The following is an 18,962-nucleotide window of genomic DNA, read 5'->3' on the forward strand; positions in this document are numbered from 1 at the left end:
GCTTTCTTCACTGTCATTTTAGCGAGGCTGGAGAGGGCAAAGAGATGGTTAATCTGCCTTCTCGATTAACTTCCTTTCCCTTGCGGGGTGAGGGGAGGCAGAGGAGGAACAGCTTGCAGCTGGCAGTCTGTGCGTCGGGGTCCCAGAGGGGACCTGACTTTGATCAGATCTGCTCCTATTTACCCCTGTGGCATTAATTCCAGCCTCTCTCGGATGAGCCTTTCCTGGCTTTCCAGAACTCTCCTTGGCGAACCTCCTTCCATACTCATTTTGGCTGGAGATCCGGCTGCAGGCCACTTCTGCTTTCCTCCTAGAAATTTATTGAATTTTCTTTTCTATCTCTCAGGTTCTCTCTCTCTTTTTCTCTCTCTCAAATTGGGCCAAGTGGCCAGGGGACAATGAAAAATCTTTTACATTTATTCACTATCATTTTAATGGAATCTCTGCAGGAAGCATTGATAAATACATGTCAGAATTGAATTTTGCTGTTTTGCCACAGTTAAGGCCATTAGGCCTTACCTCTCTAAGAGTGCTGATTTGGTTCCTGATGCTTGGGCTTGGCTTGGCTTTGTTTTGTTTTGCTAATAATAGATAGTCCTGTTTATTAACAGGAGGAATGTTTTCCTTCTGCATTTTCTATTAACATTATCTTCATTCTAAGACATTAATTAAGTGCTGAAATTTAAAAAGGGAACCCCCTCTGGAGCCTATTGTGGATTACTCTGATGAAATTCTATCAGTGGAAGGCAGATAACGACGAGGACTGCTACTGCTACTTTTTCTTCTCCTTCTTCTTCCCCCTCCCCCTTCCCCCCCCCCCCCCTTCTTCTTCTAGATTTTACTTATTACAGAAAGAGAGCACAAGCTGGGGGAAGGGCAGAGGGAGGGAGAAGCAGACTCCCAGCTGAGTAGGGAATCCAATGCGGGACTCTCCCAGAATCCCAGGATCATGGTCTTAGCTAAAGGCAGACTTTTTTTTTTTTTTTTTTAAGATTTTATTTATTTATTTGACAGAGAGATCACAAGTAGGCAGAGAGGGGGAAGCAGGCTCCCCGCAGAGTGGAAAGCCTGATGTGGGGCTTGATTCCAGGACCCTGGGATTATGACCTGAGTCGAAGGCAGAGGCTTTAACCCATAAGCCACCCAGGCGCCCCTAAAGGCAGACTCTTAATCAACTGAACGACCCAGGTGCCCCAGGAAGGCAGACTTCTTAGGTGGTCCCCTTATGACCTCCTCCTGGTATTTATACCCTAGTAGGCTAATCCCCTCCTCTTGAGTGGCTCTGGGCTAATGATTTGCTTCTTACAAATAGAACATGGCCAAGGTGACGGGTGTCACTTGTGTGCCTGCGTTTCAGAGGTTTTTGACCTCCCCCTTGCCAGCTGACTCTGCATTGCCCTCTTGACTTGTGCACTTCGACGAAGCAAACTTGCATGTTGAAGAGACCCATGTAGCAAAGAACTGAGGGCAGCTTTGTGTCAACAACCAGTGAGGGACTAGGTCCTCCATCCAACAACCCATGAAGAATTGAAACCTGCCCATGAGCACATATGCTTGGAAGCTTAAGATGACTGCAGCCCAGCTGACCCCTTGATTGCTGCCTGCCCGTGAGCAGAGAACCCAGCCACGCTGCGCTGCAGCTCTGACACACAGAAACTGTGAGATCATAACGTGTGTTGTTTTAGCTGCTGCATTTTATGGCAATTTGTTAACACAGTAATAGATAACTCATACACTATCCTAGGTCAGATTCAGTGTCCTCGGATTAGCATCTCTTCCGTGTTCTGGGCCCTGAATGTGGCCATGATTTTTAGTAAACAAAAAGCCAGAGCATGGAAATTGTGTGTAGATTTAAAAAAAAAAAAAATCCCACTAAGCAGGAACAAAAGCGGAAAGGGACCAGTATTGCTCTTCTTCCTCTCCTTGGGGAAAGCAGCTGCTGGGAAGAGGGAGTCATTTCAGTCCCTGTATCCAGTCCACAGCCTGACGTCAGTTGCCTGGCAGCACCAATGATCTCAGAGGCCTTGGGTCTGGCCCAGCCTATGACTGTGGCCCTCTGCGTTGGGATGTCATTAGTGCTTATGTGAGCCTCCAGCCAAACCCAGTTGGCAAAGAGTTATGTCCAATCTCTCAAGGACAATTTTGGGTCTGTTTCCTCTATAATTATAGGGTGAGCAGCTAGGTAGGTGGTACCATTACAGCAGTGAACCAGCCTGAAGGAGGGTCTCTGCAGCTGCACGACTCCCGCTGAGGTTGGCTCGAGGGGCACAACTTCCTCCTCAATAGTGGCTTCATCTGGCCCTGGCTGGCCAGGGACATGGAAGCACTGATTCTTTTGTGAGGGAATTCATTTCACCGTTGAACTTTTGGATTTTATAGTCATGATGGTTTGCTACCTCCTTGTAATTGTTTCACAGTGGCTAAAATACAGGGTATATGTGGTGGGGATTGAATTTGACTCACCCTGTCCCTGCTCTCCAACAGGCACACACCCCAGTGCATCAGTGGTCTGCCACAGGGTCTGGGAGACCCCTGGATAGGTATTTTTTTTTCTGAATTTATTCAGATACAATTGACATGGAATATTGTGTAAGTTTAAGGTGTCCAAGATGATGATTTGATACGTATGTATATTGCAAAATGATTAGCACATCCATCACCTCACATAGTTGCCATTTGTTTTTAATGTTGAGGACATTTAAGGCTGTGTTGTGGTAGGGACATTTCAGATCCGTTCTCTTAGCGATGTTCAAGTATACAATATTTGGAAGTAGTATTAGGAACTTATAGTCACCATGCAGTACCCTGGATAAACAGGATAGAGAATAGTATGGGCAAGTGGGATAGGGGAGAAAGGGTCTTTTAGAGAGGACCTTAAGGAAGGTCCTTTAGATAGGACCTTAGGGAAAGCATCTCCAAACAGATGTTTCAGCCTGGAGACCTGAAAGCTGGGAAGGAGTCCATCAAGCAAAGAGCCACATCTGGGGTTGGGCCCATCAGGTACAGTGGCCTGACTGGGAGACTGGCATGTTCCAGAAGTGGGTAGAAGGCTGGTGTGGCTGAGCACTGATGGAGGGGAAGCAGGAACAGTGTGAATGAGGTTGGTGGGTCAGGGCTCACCATGTTCCTCCTCTATTGCCAAGGCAAGGGGAGGAAGAGATAAAAGGGCCTTTATACCGTGTACACCACTCCCGTCTCTTCATTGCCTAGACTAACCTGTGGCTGTCTCTAACAGCAAAGTGGATGGGAGGTGTTTTTTGTGGTAGGTCAGGAACAAGGAATATGAAATGGGATTTGAAGATCACGTAGTAATGTCTTTGTCACATGTGATTAAAAGCTATGAAGTAAATGAAGGTAGGCCTTTACAATATTGTCTTGAATTTTATTTATGTATTTATTTAATTTAGAGAGAGAGAACATGTGTGAGCAGGGGGGAGAGGCGGAGGGAGAGGGACAGAGAATCTTAAGCAGACTCCATGCCCAATGTGGAACCTGATGCTGGACTGGACCTCACAACCCTGAGATCATGACTTGAGCCAAAATCAAGAGTTGGACGCTTAACTGACCCAGGAGACCTAATATTGTTTTGAATTTTAAGAGAGCATGAAAGAATGAAATCGAAAGGGAAGTAAATGTAATATAAAATGCGTACCCATTCAAAACTAGACTGCACATTCTTCCACGATCCATCCATATGTAAGGACATTTACTAAACACACTGAAGCATCTTTCACTTGTGTGTATGTGTGTGTTGGGAGGAGTTAAAACTATAATGGAAATCAGGATAAAGGTAAAAACAGGGCAAGTGAGACGGGCCATAAAAGTGACAGTGGTGATAGGCATGAGCTGATGAGTAAAATTATGCAACCCTCTCCCTCTTCATCGTCCAGCCAAGCTGACTCTGGTGTGAGGATAGAATATGGAAAAGGAAGGTGAGAAAGTACGAAGAAAGTGCAGGCAGACAACCTTAGCCACAGAAGAGGTAGCTGGAGTTGTGAGCAGGGGCAGGGAAATGCAGAGGGCAGCTGTCAGACATGGTCCACATGGTAGGATCCACAGGGGCTGAAAGTAGAGGCTGACGGTGAGCAGTGTGACCAGTGTGACTCCGAAACTCTGATTGAGTGGGTAACTAGCCAGGATTTGGAATAAAGAGGAGAAACAAATTTTGGAATTAGAAGCATCACATAGATTGAGACTTTTAAAAATTTGTGTTAGGTTAAGTAAGATGACACTTTAGAAGAGCAAAGGGCCCATGAGGGTCCAAGAGAAGCAGGACAAGCTCCTGGAGAGAAGCCTTCAGAGGTCAGGTCAAGTGAGGTCAGGGCTGACAGATCAGGGTGAATTGAATGGGAAAGCAGAAGCCATTGGTGACTTTAGTACAGGCTGTTAGGGGCATGGTGGGGACAAAAACTGGGCTGCATAAGATTTTTAAAATGCTCGGAAGATAAAAAAAAATTTAGTGAATATAGGTGTTTATTTGCTGAATGAAGTTAACTGAAACAGAGGGGTGTGTGTGTGTATGTGGCGATGGGAGATAATTGAGTGTTTACATGCTGACGGGTAAGAGGTAGGGATAAGGCCAGGGTTGAAAATAAGGAAAGACCCTAATAGATAAAGTGAGGACTTTAGTTGGTTATTTTGGTTAAAATAGTAGCCACGTTATGTTACGATTGATCTGAGAAGCTTTAATAGATGGAAAGAGGTTGATAGGGTACCAAACTGAGAAGGAAAACACCTTGTGGAGTATAATAGATATGTGTGTATGAGAAGAAGTCTTGAGCTGGGAAAGGACTTCTTCTTCTTTTTTTTTTTTTTCTTTAAGATTTTGTTTATTTGAATGGGGAGGGGCAAAGGGAGAGAATCCTCAAGCAGACTCCCTGCTGAGTGCAAAGCCAGGACCCTGGGATCTTGAGTTGGAGGCTTAACCAATGGAGCCACCAGGTGACCCAGAGCTGGGAAAGGACTTGACTGACAGAGTGACCCACAGAGTGCTAACCAGAGGTAAGAAATGGATAGATTTGTCTATATCAAAGTAAAGGTTCTCACTCCCATGTGTATAGGAACCGCAAAGAGGGGATCTTAACACAGATTCCCAGAGTCTAGTGAGGTTGGTAAGTTGTATAAATTTTTATTGAAATAAGTTATATCTAAAAAGGTCATACTCAAAATGCATCATTTCCAAATAATCTTACTACATTTTACTATCATGTGTGTTCTTGAGGTTACTGGTGTCTATTGTATCTGTATTCAGGAAGTACTTCGTCATGCCGTGTCACCATGCATCTCTTCTCAACTCATGCTGGGCTCTTCCCATCAACTAATGCTGGGATCATGCCATCAAGCCATGGTGGGAGTATTTACACCAGGGGAATTGGCCAAGGCTACAAATCAAACCCCGCCACCCCCTTTTTTGGGAGAACCAGTTGTTTCACATTTACCAGCACACCAGTAAATATGGTTTTTAAAGCAACCAGGGGTCGTATCAGCAGCGAGGAAAATCAAAGCACGAGTTATCTGAAGAGCAAAGAAGATTGAGTATATTCATTGCCTAAGCAGTAGTGTGAGTAGACAGGAGTGGCAACCTTACCCAATCTTTTTGCACCCATACACTCTCCATGTTCCTTCAAAGTCTTGTCTGGATGGTTGTAGCTCAAAGCAGAAATGATGGCAGGCAACTCTGGGGAAGGTTCCCAATCCTGTGCAGAACGGGCATCAAAGGCTTCGCTGGGCAAGAGATGAGACTAGCCAATGGCGCCCTCTAGTGTCGAAGAACAGATTGGCTTCAAAGAGGAATGCTGAGAAAAAGGTTTCTCTGGATTTATGCCCTGGAAACATTTAACTTCTCTGGTCTTCCCTTCCTTTCTTTTCCTCTATTTTATTTCCCCACTTCCATTTCCCTGCTTTCTGAGTCACTTTCTACCTACTCCCCCTACAAGAATGTCTATTATTTTTTTGAAAGATCTGCACTATGTGTTGTTCCCAGGCAAACATTGATAATAGAATTGAATAGCACAAGGATAAGCAAATCAGCACTTGCCTCTATTACATAGAATAATTTGGAATTAATTTGTTTAGGAAAGCTGTAAAAATGTCTGCTCTTGTGGGTCACATAAATGAAATCTTCCCTTGCCTTTGAAGCATGCCACAAATCCTCCCCATTTCTGGGAACAGGAGCAGATGAGGTAGTTTTCTTAGTCTGTTGTAGTTTAACAAACAACCATGATTTCATTCTTTTATGAGGGCCTGTGTTAATTCTTTTGTTTGAAGTCAAAGTCATTGTATATGGCTGAGTTCTCATAGCTCCAGGGTCCTCCAGAAATTGGATTGCCATTCTGAGGTTGCTGTTTCCTGCTGGAAAGGTTTACTCTGCATCTAGCACATAGAAGTAATAAGGTAGCTCCTTAATAGGATTAGTTCTCTTTTGTCCCTTTAGTGACTGGTGGGCTGAGTGAACATAATTAAAGAACATTTAATTAGTTGGCCCACAGTTGTTCCATTCCGATAGCTTCCATCTTTACATGAAGGATATGTAATTTACAAGTCAAGGGATATTTCAGATATTAGTTATCACGCAAAACCAGTAAGATACAAATACTGTCCTCTGTAATGTGCGTAGCCTGTTAAGTCAGTCTGAAGCCTTGGAAGTGGAAGTGAGGGTAATGTTACAGCTACAGAGTTTGGAGGAGACTTTTCCCAGGACATAATTTTTGGTATTTTCAAAAACAGCAGGGGCGCCTGGCTGGCAGCTCAGTGTCTTAAGCCTCTGCCTTCCGCTCAGGTCATGGTTTCAGGGTCCTGGGATCGAGCCCTGCATTGGGTTCTCTGCTCAGCCGGGAGCCTGCTTCCCCCCCCACCCCCGCCCCGGCCTGCCTTGTGATCTCTCTGTGTCAAATAAATACAATTAAAAACAACAACAACAACAACCAAAAAACCCAACAACAGACGTGGTTTAGAAATCTCATCTTGAGACTGCCAGGCTATACAAACACAAGGCTTTATGTCAGGTGTGTGTTTACCGTGAATTCATCTGCTATTCGTATAAGCAAGACTTCAGTAATAACCTTATGAGAGTCACTCTCTTATATTATTATATAATTTTGTCTTAGAAAATGAGCCTAAGCTACAAGCTACAAACTTTTTGCAAGAAACAGAGGAGCCTGTCAGAAAGATGGAATTGTTTCGGACATCTGGCTGGCTCAGTCGCTAAGCATGTGACTCTTGATCTCAGGGTTGTGAGTTTGAACCCCATGTTGGGTGAAGAGATTAATTAAAAAAAAAAAAAAACACTAAGAAAAAGAAGGGTAAAGTCAATTCTGCCCATTTGTGGGTCAAACACAGCAAAGCCTGGGTATTCTCATGGTCTTAGATGCTCAACAAACTTTCCAGTTTATGAAATGGTGAGTAACTTTAAAGCTGTAGCATTGTTGTTGCAAGACCCTGGAAAGCTTTTTGAGTTCAGATTATACTACTAAAAGTGGACTGAATCCTGTGTGGTCTCTAATTGCCCAGACCACTTACATAAATGACCCACTCCTTGGAATGACGTTCTCATTACCCCTAGAGTCCCAGAAATATCCTGGCTCTTCCCTATTTGCTGGATAAAGTTAATGTTCGAGGTTTCCTTTCTCAATCAGTTTGTTTGAAATGTCCAATCTCAAAAACTTCTTCAGCACTCCTCTGATAACAGTTCTCTGGCCTTGACTGTTATTTCAAATATTTTATTCGATTAGGTGCAGCAACCCTGATCTTGACTGCTGAAATAGATTAAGTAAAAGTTGGTTTTCCAGTTCTTCCTTGACCATCCCATTTTAGATCAGAATCTTCATGAACTATGAAGTCAGCCCTTCATGTTGACATGCCTCTAGTAAGTAGAATAAAACCTTATTTATACATCATACTGTCAACTTCCCCCTTTCCACTCACTAGCTCTTTGGAATAAAAATCGATGTTTCTGGTAAACTTTGACACATTAGAACACTGTACAGTGGTTACTGAGAGTCAGCTGACTTAGTTTTAGTGCCATTTTATTATATCCTTAAGTTTTTGAACAGTGATAATCCATATGGTACATGAAAGAACTATCTGCTCCAGAGAGGAAATTAGTATCTAAGGGACTCCCGGAAGTCAAATGATTAAGTACTTATTTGTTCGGAGACCTGAAATTTTGGGGCAACTTTGTTCCATCCACTGAAACATCCCCACTAACGTCGGGGTCCAAGGTACCAAAGCCTGCAGCTACTATAGTAACTGTGTCCCTTATGAAAAGCTGCTCCAAGGGACTTCACAGATGACCTCAGACACAAACTAGGACCCAGGTCTTCTGGGATTGGTTGAGAGTTCTTCTCACCATCAGGTTGTTTTTAAAGGAATGAGACTCTCCTTCATGAAAGATTGCAAGTCTAAATTCTTTAAGGCAGCTTCAATTAAAAACGAAGTCTTGGCTGCTTCTGAAAACGACTATCACTCTCAATCAAAAACGACTAGAACACAGACTTACAAACCAAGTCATTTAATTGTATCTTCAAAGGTAAACAATATATGGAGCTGGCTCCCATGCCCTGAGCTTGCCAGAGCTCCGGGTACAGAGTTCAGAGGGGTCAGAACTCAGGGTGTTCTAAGGCTTATGGAATTCATGCACTCCACTTTGCAATTCTGGAAACTGCCAAAAACCAACCCCAAGAGTCTTCTGAGATGGGGAAAATTCAACTTCCAGTTTTACAGGTAAAAGAGTGAAGAGTACCAATAATGTTCTGCTTACCTCTCTTCACTTTTCTCCTGAGATCTGAAGTCTGAGCTAACATATCCCCCACGCACAGCAGCCTAAGCCACCGTTCGGCTGTGACATCAGTGCCTCTGTGCACTCGCTTTCCTGCCACGGCGAGCATGACCCAGGCCAGAGAGCTCTCAGCAGTACAGCTTTTTAAAAAGCACTTAAAGTAAAAAGAACCCTCTAGTGGCACACTGAGTTAGTTTATAAGATTTTAATTTACAAATTAAAAAGCTACATGTTTTATTTTTTCTCCTTTTTCTCCTCTTTCTTTCCATCACTCTTTTCTTTATCTTTCTCTTTTTCTTTGTCATCTTTTCTATCCTTTTTGCTCTCTTCTTTTTCTTGCCCTTCTTTCTTCTCTGCATCCCGGTTGGCAATCTTGTTGTTGATGAGGTTGTGCAGGGCGACCACCGAACGGATCAGTGAGGCCAAATATACCACCACCATCTGGTCGTTGGTCTTCAGGTAAAAGGCCTTGACAAACTCCTGGAGGCTGACATCTGGCAGCAGGTTGAACACGTCCTGTAGCTGGTAGATGATCTGGTGGTTGATGGGCAGCTTGCCTGTGGCCACTTTCTCCAGATAGCTCCTGATATCCAGAAGCTTGGAGTTCAGTCCCTTCAAACCATGGACCTGGTTTGTGATCCGCTGGGAAAGAGTGCCCACTGTAGTGTCCTTGATGTCTCTGTAATAACCCACAAGAAGAAAGGGCAGGAGAAAGCCTCAGTACACCATATTATCACACAGGTTCCCACAGTCTAGGCAAACACCCTGCTTGGTGGGGAAGGGCAAGTTTTCAAAAGAAAAATGTTACTTCATCATTTTGTAAACTGCCTTAGTTTTGATTTGGAGGCATGTATTTTTCTCATCATGGGATGTTTTTTCAAAAAAAGAGAACTAAAATGAAACCATTTTTCACTTAAAGGGTGGCATTTTTTCACTTGCATCTATACGATGTTGTGAGAAGCTTCCATCCTGACTAACTTTTTGAATTGAGAAAAACTACAACCCTTTCGAATTAAGTCAATTATAGTATTTAAAATAAAAACCCATCCTAACATACCTTCTCCACAGACAACTGGCTACCTTCACTTAAAACAATACACATGGCAAGAATAAACGCCTGACTTTCCTTCCCACACGTGTTCTTGTCACAGTCAACACTGCCCTTTGCCGATAAGGTTTATTATCCATGGTCATAAACTGTGACTCAAGACACTCTAGAAATGATCCAGGCCTGGAACCCAGATCTCCCCACTCCTAACAGAGCCTCTTGGGCCGCTTATGATTCCGATGCCATCCTGCAGCTCACCGTAACAAATGCTCAACTCCAACTTCCTCGGCTTCCTCGGCTCCAATTTCACTGGTCACGTGCTCAAATGTTTTCGAGGTTGGAGTTCCATCCTGGGAGAGGAGGCTTAACTGTAGTTATTTACTTACAAACACCCTGGCACATGTTCCTTTCACACTTTGATTCCTCTGCTTTCAGTCAGATCACCTCGCGGGTGCACACCGGGCTTCCCAAGAGCTGGCAGAAATGGGTGAGGTTTGCTCTGAAAGCTCAGCCTTCCAGATTGACACTGCAATGGCGCTGCTCCGTGTTTCTGAGGAAAATCTTGATAATCCCTTAAGCCCACTGTGAGAATGGACACTTGAGGAAGTCTCAATTAGGCCGATTTTTAAAGCATGCAGTTCTTTCTAGAATAGGCAGTATACAGAATACGTGTACCGGAGGCCAGCTCGTGTCAGATAATCTAACTTTTAACCACCTACTGTCCCTCAGATCAAATGATGCCTGAGCACCAAAACAATGCGGTCAGAATAACCAGCTTTCTGTGGCCTGAATTAGTCAAAAGGTCCGTTCAGGGATATGGCTCCCTGTTATCACCTAGTGATTTCTGATGGGATTCAGGAACAACTTTCCTCAGATCTCCTGCCAGAAGAGGCTGGATGTATGTAACGACTGTGAAGTGTCCGCAAGGCAGCAGCGAGACCTTGGGAAAGTCACTAAGTGGTATAAATGTTAGCAGTAATTATTTTATCCCGGACAGTGTGAATCCTCCAAGTGCCATTTTCGTCTTGATTATGCCTGCCAGAATGGTCAGGACTACATGGAATGCCTTTTCAGGTACTCATTTTTCCTTGGCTTGATTTAATGTTGTGGCCTTCATGTGCCTTTTGTCCCCTACTTAAAATCTTCATTTGTATGTGTGCATGCATGGGTATGTGTGTATGTAAGAGCCTCTGATTCCTTTTTGAAAAAGACAGGGTAAAATTAACTTTAAAAACTGTACCAGACCAACAATGAAAGCCTTATTGCAACAAGGAAATATATTTCTATGTAAGATCTCTGGTGGCAAGACGAGAGAAACAGGAGGACAGAGCTCGGTGCAAGGAACATTTGCAGGGAGTTACCCTAAAATCTTTTTCCTGATTTAAAAACTGAATATAAGGATAAAGTCTACATATCTAAATCCAAAGGCAGAGTTTATCCTCAGACTTTTGACTCTGAAAATTCAAGAGGAAGCTCAAGTGTAAAATTTTATGCTCACGACAAAACACACATATATTTTCACATCAAATGCTACCCTAGAATCTGAGTTTAGTTTTTCTGGAAATAGAGAAAAGCTATATTCTGAAACCTCTTTGTGTCTACATCCAAAGCATGCAGCAGGTATTAGATGCTGTGGAGCTGAGTATTTAGGTGTCAAATCATACAGATGGGTCTTGCCATCTGGCTCCAGGCAGCTCTGACTCACTCTATCTGAAAACCTCTGGCTCATCTATAGGGAATGAAAATCTTCAAGGAGAAAGGAATGCTGGCGCAGAGGACCTGAACAGTGGAAACTGCATTAGGTTAAGACTAAGCTCACCAGGCTCTGCATTTCCTTTGCTGTGAACATCTCTGGGCAATCACAGGATGAGTATGGGCCTCAATTTCATGTGTAAAAAGGGATTTTAGATTTGGTGACTCAGAAACTCAAGGGAGAAAGAAACATAGTATCAAGCTGTTGACAAAAATCAACAACCTACTCTTTGTTAACAAAGATGAAAGATCTGTTGACTTAAAAACAACACAAAATCCAAATCATCCAATAAGCAGCAAATCTAATCTCCTTGGCTCCTAGGAAGAGGACTTACATCATGGACTTCTTCCACTGAAATATACGCTTCTGTGGGCAGTCCCAGGTCCTTTGGCTTCACGTCAATGATGACCAGGACCTGGCAGAAAAACACACCTTAGCAAACCACCTCACACCAAGCACATAAGGAATAATCACAGCCATTCTTCTGATGATGATTACCGAAGCTATTTCGTTCACTCAACCAGACAAGAGTTGGAATTTTCAGCAAAAATGAGTCTACATTTCACATGATCCCACCATTTGCCCCGCTCTTATCACCCTCATCCACTAACAAGCTCTGAGGTGGTAGTGTGGTCATCAAGCACGAGGAAGCCAGAATCAAGAGAGCCAACGGTTTGATCATGGCCCCCACAAGCAGGAGACCTTACTAACAATTCTGAATCTCAATTTTCTTATTGTAAGGAGAATAACCCTGTATAGTGACCGAGAGGATTAAGCACCTAATACGTATTTACTGTTACTTACTAAATATCCTGGCTTATTGTATACTATACAAAACACTACCAATTAACACAGGCAGTTTAGAAAAAAAGCATGAAATGATTTGCTACCTGAATCCTTCCTAGGATTCTTATATAAGTTAGCTGGCAAGGAATATCATTCAAGCGTTTTAAAGATAGAGCACACTTACTGAGTTAGGGCAGTATCTTTTCATGAGTTCGTTAATGGCGATGTCATTCTTGTGCAGTTTAGGGCCTGTGTGGTACCACCCAACTATTCTTTCTCTGGCTGGGAAGGAAAACATGAGTGGGTTTGAACTGTTACATGAAGATCTATAGAATTCCCTCAAAAAAGGTGGTAAGAACACTAGTCCTTATGTTCTCTACTTTTTCAAAATTCCATACATCTATTTTAAATCTTGACAGACCTGTGAAATCTAAAACTGAAAACCAGAATTCTCAGAAAATAAGCAGTGAGGGAAATTCAGAGATATCTGTATCTCAGACTAGCTGAGAGCAGTCACGCATGACACTAGGAAACAATTCCAAGGCAACACATAAACAAATGCAAGTGTATGTCACAGAGACTACAACTGTAAACATTGTGGGTATAAACATTTCCAAAGCATACATGGTTGCTATAATGAAATAAAATGAAAATGATACATGTGACAGAGAGCAAGATTTACCCCGATGGTACTTAGGCTCTAGGGGCAGGTAGATTTTGTTTGATAGTTCTTCACTTTTCTGTTACAGAGGGCTGGCTAGATCCCAAACCAAGGTCTAGCTGGCCTTAAACTGCTACTCTATCTTCTCATTCCTCTACTACGACTATGCTTACCTAAGTATAACTAAGAGAAAGAGCCCTCAACATGGAAGAAAATGGAATAATAATGAATGAAAAGACATCAGGGGCATGTACCTGGGTGCATGCACACACCTAAAAACACGCATAAATCAATGCCACAATGCCTTCTTAAAAAACATCAAGACATACCATTGACCTTCTTAAACATTCCATACATGTTTTCCAAATAATCATGGTCTAAAAACCAGACAGAATCATCTTTGTCATCTTCATCAAAAGGGACTAAAAAAAAAAAAATAAATAAAATAAAGATTTAGTTTGGGGTGATGGATAGAACTAGCCTAGGGGACCCCTAGGCCACATCGGATCCACTTTAAGTGGTTTGTACAGTATGGTATTAAAATTATTTTTGAGTAGCTCTCATTAAAAACTGGGAGATTTCATGTAAAATCCAGACTTCCAGCTTCTCTTGAAATTGGAAGACCTGGTAACAACTGGCTAGAGCCAGGGAGAGCTTTCCCCCTTTAAAATGGACACCTGCTCATCAGTTTACTAAAAGTCCCATCACTCGCTAATACTTTCCTTTGACAAATAACATTAACTGCTTGGTCTTTTCAAATACTGAAGTTCATGACCTCTAGTCTAGAGTTCATTGTAGAGCAATTATTTTATTCTTTGTTGTTACTTTAGTCATAAAATATACGAATACATTCTTGTAAAGGTTCATGACACTGAGTAAAAAGTAATGGTCTCCATAACCATGGCTATGTGAAGGGATTTACAAACATCAGAGCTGCCTATTTTTATAAAGTTTTGCTAGCATACAGCCACCCCTTTGTCAACATACTGTCTATAGTTGCTTTCCTGCTACAAAATCTGAGGAACTGAGAGGTTGTAATGGAGACCATATGGCTTGCAAATTTAAAATATTTACTACTCAGTTTAGTGAGTAACCTTTAGCCTTCCTATATTTAAGCAATTCTGACAGAAATTCTAGGTTGGAGTAAAAATAGAAATCATGTTTCTTTTTTTTAATTTTGAAAATATTTGACATTTTAGCCCAGGCTCAGAACGTTAAGATTTTGCTTATACCTGCAAAACTGTTGGATACATCGAGTACTTTCTTTTGCCATGACCCTAAAAGCACACCAACAACACGCTTCTGGTTTCCAACCTTGCCTATTCTGAAAGAAAAAGCAGAAGGTCAGTCTGACAGGCATATAGAGATATTGAACCAAAAATTAGATACTCAGAGGGAAATATCAATGGTACACATACAATCTGGTTTACCTGGGAACTAATCCCACTAAACAAACAGAATAGTGTCAGGTAAGTCCTTAATATTAAATTTTAATAAACATAATGGGTAATTTACCAACTTTGTACATTGGCAGTCTTTACACTGTTGACTGCAAGAAATATACACTCAGAAAAATTTCAAACTTTCTAGAACCTGAAAATAGAGAAAATGAAAACTCCCCACATCTGAAGAGTTTTAAAATGTTACTTGGTGTTTGAAAAGTACATTTCATTTAAGTTATGCTGCCACCTTTAACTTTTTCTTTCAGTTTTCTCCTTTGAACTTTCCCCAACTTTCTTATCCTTAAATATTTTCAGAGATAAAGATGCTGAAGTAGAACCACTTTTATGGGGTGGCTTTCCAGTTATTCTTTGGAATATCTATTTCACATGGACAAGCCCCACTAGAAGTTCTAATTCTTTGTACCATCTAGGGGCTCAGAAAATGGGTTCTGAGGCTGAGATATGCGTGTGCCACCTGTGGTCTCCGTGAATTGCTTAATCAGGCAGAAGTCAGAAGTGAGCTAGTGACTGGTAACACTGGCAGGATGGCTGAATGAGTAACACAGAGTTTATAACAGAATTTCTATCTACTTGTCAAACCTTCTCAGTGACTTCTGTCTTTGAGAGCTACAAGTGTTTCACTTATACGATCTCATTTCACTGACCTTAATGTAGTCTCCTTTGACCAGTAGCAAATGTGTCTCAAAATACAATTCCACATTCAAAGGAAAGACAGAGGCCACTGTGAAACGAACTATAGTTTCTTAACAGTCACTGTTTTCACTGTACTATTCTTCTAAACATACAGTCTGGCAAATATATAAATGCTTACTAAATTTGGGATTTGACTAAAATGAAGCTTTCTGTATCCATGGTAGTTCTGATTTGGGGAGAAGTCTGAGGCACGGAATTGTCACACATCAAAGGAAAGTTCTACACTCATGTGCTTTTCTTTTGGTCTACAAAAATACAATTTTTTTTTCCCCTTAAAAACCCTACATCTCTTATGACACAGCAGTTAGCAGTGTCTGTGCACTATGTCCTCCAAATAGAACTGAAATGGTGCTTGTTCCCTTAGCACCTCTAGTATCCAAGGGAGAAAGACAGTGACTACAGTGGGAATGCATGCAAAAGCTGTGGAAATGGGGACCCTAAACCTCATGGAGTCGTGACTGTTTTATTAGCTATGGTTGAATGAGGCAAGCTGCAAGACAACAGGCACTTCGCAACTGACTTTATAGCAGATGCTCCCAAGTGGGCCTTTACACTTGCCAATTCAAGTAATTTCCGTGTAAAAGTTATGAACACGTGTAACAGGTCCAGCGGGACGAACAGCTCCAAAACAAGGGAAGGGAAGGCAGAAGAAACATCCATGGGATGTTTCAGCTTATTCATTAATGCCCAAAGCTACTCAGGCTCTCATTTTTAAAAGAAAAGCTTGACACCTAATCTACATTTTAGGTTACCATCAAAACAGATTCCTGCTTAGGAACTACAGCTTTTCAAGGGAGCCCCCGCAGAGACCAGAATTTTGGTGACAGCTTTCACAGGCACAGAGACGCAAATCTGTTAGGCCTTCCCACGAGGCACCGAGTCTTTCTGGTGAAAAGGGGAGGACGAGGTGACAGATGGGCACGAGGCCTGGGGGATCAGGACCAAATGAAGCTTCCCCCCCATACTCTGGCAGCGTGCGGATTTGGGTAAAAGGAACGTGCAGTCCGGGCCGCAGAGTGACGGCTGGGGACGGGGGACGGGCCTGGTGATTTAGGCTTCGTGATCCGAGGCTGGTCCGGGCCCCTCCGCGAGGCTGTGCCGCCCCCCCCGCCCTTCAGCGCCCCGGCGGCCGCCGCGCCGTCCCAGCGTGCCAGTGACTCAGCAGCGGCGATCCCGATAGGCCGCCCCGCGCACCCACTCACCGGTTGAAATGATCCACCACACTGAGCAGCACCAGGGGGTGAACCACCACCTTCTGCACCGCCAGCTCCGGCATCGCGACACACCCCGCCCGCCAGACTCCGCTCCTTGCGACCCGCAAACACCGGCAGCCGCAGCGACACTGACGGATCCTCCAGGCCCGGCTCCTCCTCTTCCGGCTCGGCCGCCGCCGCGGTCCCCCTTTTCCGCTCCCAGAGTGCCGCGCGCGCGCCACCCCGGATTTTCGCGCCTGCTGCCATCTTGAGGAGGGGGAAGGCCGGAGCAAGGTGGGGCCCGGCCTGGGTGACTCATTACGAGTTTCCCTGGTCTTCGAAGCTAAAGGGACAGTGGCGACTGATAAAGGTTGACCTCCTGGTGTTGGGCCTGCACCGTCACCTGCAGCGGCTTTTCGTTTTAGTTCCTTCCCACTTCACACCCTCCTCCCCCACCCCGTTCGAAGACTAGAAAAATTATTAGAAGGAAGTAATAACTCCTATCTCCACCACCCAGAAAATGTTCACCTTTGTTTCAAGCCAGAATCCTCCAGAGTTTCTTGACTTTTAAGTCTTTAGCTTTAGGACATGTCGTTAAAGTAGATTTGGTAATTTATTTCATCCTTCTTGTCGGGGAATTAACCCTTAATATTTATTATGGACTCATGACAGATAATCCCCTTGTATTTATATTTTTCTACCTGTTTATATTACTTACCATTTAATTAGGGCTAGAAGAATTCAGTTTGTACCTGGAGTCAGGTCATTCAGGTTGATTTTCAAATGAAAGCTTAGGTAAGAGTTGAAGTAAGGGTAAAAACTAATTTCAAATATGCTTTGGTGTTTAGCGAGGAGAGAAAAAGGAAGACTGAAGGGGGTAATGGCGGGAGGCAAAAATTTAAGCGTATCTGTGGAAGGAGACAAAATTAATTCCATACAAGTTTGTATTTATAATTTTAAGTTGCTGGTTGTATAAATAGAAACAATACTTAAGCAACTTGAATTGTTGGCTTATTGTTTGCCCTTTTTTTTCCCTTAAGATTTTATTTGTTTATTTGAGAGAGGGAGAGAGAGAGCAGGAGGTTGGACAGAGGGAGAATCAGGCTCCCTGCAGGGCAGGGAGCCCGGTTTGGGGGCTCATCCCAGGATCTGGGGATCATGACCTGAGCCGAGGCAGGCGCTTAACTGACTGAGCCAACCGGATGCACCTGTTTGCCCTGTCTGACTTTTTACCTTCCCCATAGTACTGGAGGTCGGATCTGACCTCTCTCAAAAATAACCAAGAGACTTTTGCTCTGAATTTTGGTCTCCTTCCAGGGTAATCAGAGAGCTTTTGATAATTCTTTTCTGGGTTCTACCCATCAATTTATTATATGTACTCTTCCTACTTTTGGGGACATTGCTTTGGATTTTCCTCATTTGTTTTAATATTTTTGATTTGGCTAATAATGATTGCTACTAATTAAGATAACTTTAAGGTAAAGAAAATTTAGGTCAGCCCCTATTATGTGATTGTTAAAGCATGCTTACTGTTGTTTAGTGCCTGATTCAAAGTAGATATTCTTAATTTTTTTTTTTAAAGATTTTATTTATTTGAGAGAGAGAGACAGGAGAGAGATAGAGTGCACAAGCAGGAGGAGAGGCAGACAAAGGGAGAAGCAGGCTCCTCGTAGAGCAAGGAGCACGAAATGGGAAGATCAGGACCCCAAGCCTAAGGGAAGCCAGGCACTTACTGGATTGAACCACCCTGTCCTTTCCAAAGTAGATATTCTTGTTTCATCTCTTATATAATGCTGTTCAACACAGGATAGACATGTATCTGGTACTGAAAGAGCTCTGAAGGATTCTCTTTCCCCAGTTTTGTTATTAAAAATGTAATAGGTATCAGAAGATCAAAGATTGATTTTGATTTTTCTCCTGTCAAGTACGTCTAAAGAAAACTTTTATTTTTTTTTTTCTAAAATATGTAGAGTTTAATGAAAATGGCCTAAGATCGTAAGGAATTTTTTTTTTTTTTTAAGATTTTATTTATTTGTTCGAGAAAGAGAGAGAGAGGCAGAGGGAGAAACAAATTCCCCACTTGAGCCAAGGAGCTATTTATGGGACTTGATCCCAGGACTCTGGGATCACAACCTGATCCAAAGGCATTTGCTTAACCATCTGAGCCACTCAGGCATCCTGCAAGTTATTTTCTGACTTGCCCTTCCTTTTTTTTAATGGGATGAAATTTTTTATTTTTTAATAAATGATATTTTCATTTTTTAAATGAAATCATACTTCATATTATAGCCACTACTGGGGGCTGAATTCATTCAGAGGAGTGCAGAAGAAGGTATAAGAAATTCACTTCTTTTGTTCATTGAATTCTGTACTTTAGGAGGACCTGATGGCATCTTAAGGATAATACATTTTCCTCTCTTTGATCATCTTTGTTATTCTTTATTTTTTTTAATGTTCTTCTTTTTCCAGATTTATAATGATGTAATTAACATATGACATTGTGTGTTTAATGTGTACAACATGATGATTTGATACACATATATATTACAAAATGATTACCACAGTAAGGTTAGTTAATACCTGTATCCT

The 18,962-nt window shown here is 42.5% G+C and overlaps 1 protein-coding gene across 1 annotated transcript; it reads right to left on the reverse strand.

Moving 5' to 3' along the window:
* Positions 1 to 8,493: 8,493 nt before the first annotated feature.
* On the reverse strand, positions 8,494 to 16,571 carry PSMD7 (proteasome 26S subunit, non-ATPase 7). Its single transcript, XM_059381553.1, has 7 exons — positions 16,383 to 16,571; positions 14,257 to 14,348; positions 13,354 to 13,446; positions 12,548 to 12,645; positions 11,912 to 11,992; positions 10,083 to 10,174; positions 8,494 to 9,455 (listed from the first exon to the last, which is right to left on the reverse strand). The coding sequence occupies exons 1-7, from the start codon at positions 16,454 to 16,456 to the stop codon at positions 9,011 to 9,013; spliced, it is 975 nt and encodes a 324-aa protein (XP_059237536.1). The 5' UTR covers positions 16,457 to 16,571; the 3' UTR covers positions 8,494 to 9,010.
* Between the last annotated feature and the right edge of the window lie 2,391 nt (positions 16,572 to 18,962).

The sequence above is a fragment of the Mustela nigripes genome, chromosome 17 (assembly GCF_022355385.1).
Source record: "Mustela nigripes isolate SB6536 chromosome 17, MUSNIG.SB6536, whole genome shotgun sequence".
In the NCBI taxonomy this organism is placed as follows: domain Eukaryota; kingdom Metazoa; phylum Chordata; class Mammalia; order Carnivora; family Mustelidae; genus Mustela; species Mustela nigripes.